This window comes from Otolemur garnettii, unplaced genomic scaffold (genome assembly GCF_000181295.1).
Source record: "Otolemur garnettii isolate 467f Iridium unplaced genomic scaffold, OtoGar3 scaffold00020, whole genome shotgun sequence".
Lineage (NCBI taxonomy): Eukaryota > Metazoa > Chordata > Mammalia > Primates > Galagidae > Otolemur > Otolemur garnettii.
In genome coordinates this window covers 14,990,014-14,991,161 of record NW_003852415.1, presented here as the reverse complement: position 1 = coordinate 14,991,161, position 1,148 = coordinate 14,990,014, and the positions used below count along the sequence as shown (strand labels likewise).

Genomic DNA, 1,148 nt, shown 5'->3' with positions numbered 1-1,148 from the left:
AGGGGAGAGGGCACACTGAAAAAAATCACATACACTTATTAATAAACCTATAATATCCTATATGAACTAAAGGAAAAAAGAGATCAATAATACTAACCACTCTTATAAAAACTAAACTTAGACATAAGCATGTTACTTAATATTCTCAATTATCCGTATCTTGCCCTTTTGTGATTGACATAGTCTATCAACCAGACATAGTTCTTATCAATCCTGTAAGTATACAAATTTTCCCACTGAAACTGAAAGTACTCTGATCTTTAACAATTTTATCTTTTCGTAAGGTAAGAAACAAGACATTTCAGAATCTAAACTCCCAAAGTCAGAAAAGTTACAATAAAAGGAAATAGCATGAATTCTAAACTTACAGTCTTAATATCATTTTCATGATGAAAGATATACTCAAACAAAGCCTATAAAGAAAAAAAAGCCAAAAATACATTAGATTTGTTCTTAGATTTTAACAAAAGCACTCTATTATCAAAAGTCAAAGCTAAATTGAATCAAAAGGGAAAAAAAATACTCAAATGTGCTTGGGATTTACCAGGGTCTACCCATCCCTGGTTACAATCGCTCATTTTTACTCATTTTTAAAATATTGCTATTTATTTATAACTGAGTCTGATTTTTACCAAATACATACTAGAAAGCTTAAAAACAGAACTTTATTTTCATTATAATACATACTATATTATTAAAAAGACACAAATGAAAAAATTATTTATTTATTAAAGACTAACTTTAGAATCATCATAAAACAGATTCAGCCAACCTTTTATGCTCTAAATGTACAAGGTGGCCACAAAGTCCATGTATTGTAAATTGCACATGAACTTTATGGCCACTCTGTATTATACAGTGATTATGATATTAATGAAATTTAGACATGAAAAATATGAACATTCCTTCTGAAACAAAGTCGAGGATAAGGGTAAAGTACGGTGTTTTTTTCTTAATTTTTAAAGCTAGTTCTCCTTACATGGCATTCATAGTAATTCTATGACTCAGAATATTCAAGTTTTTTTTAACAAGGTGCTACTCAGCCTAACTGCACATTGGAATCATCTGGAGGCACCAGACCAGACCAATTAAATCAAATCTCCAAGGTGAAGGAACGGTAAAGCCCTGGTTTGCTTTTTTTTCTTTTC

The 1,148-nt window shown here is 30.1% G+C and overlaps 1 protein-coding gene across 1 annotated transcript in view; it reads right to left on the bottom strand.

The window, feature by feature from the left end:
- TTC8 (tetratricopeptide repeat domain 8) overlaps positions 1-1,148 on the bottom strand; it is a 66,468-nt gene that overhangs the window by 44,694 nt on the left and 20,626 nt on the right. The window contains exon 6 of the mRNA XM_003786970.3: positions 369-413. Coding sequence (XP_003787018.1) covers positions 369-413 — 45 coding nt within the window. The remainder of the gene's footprint in view (positions 1-368; positions 414-1,148) is intronic.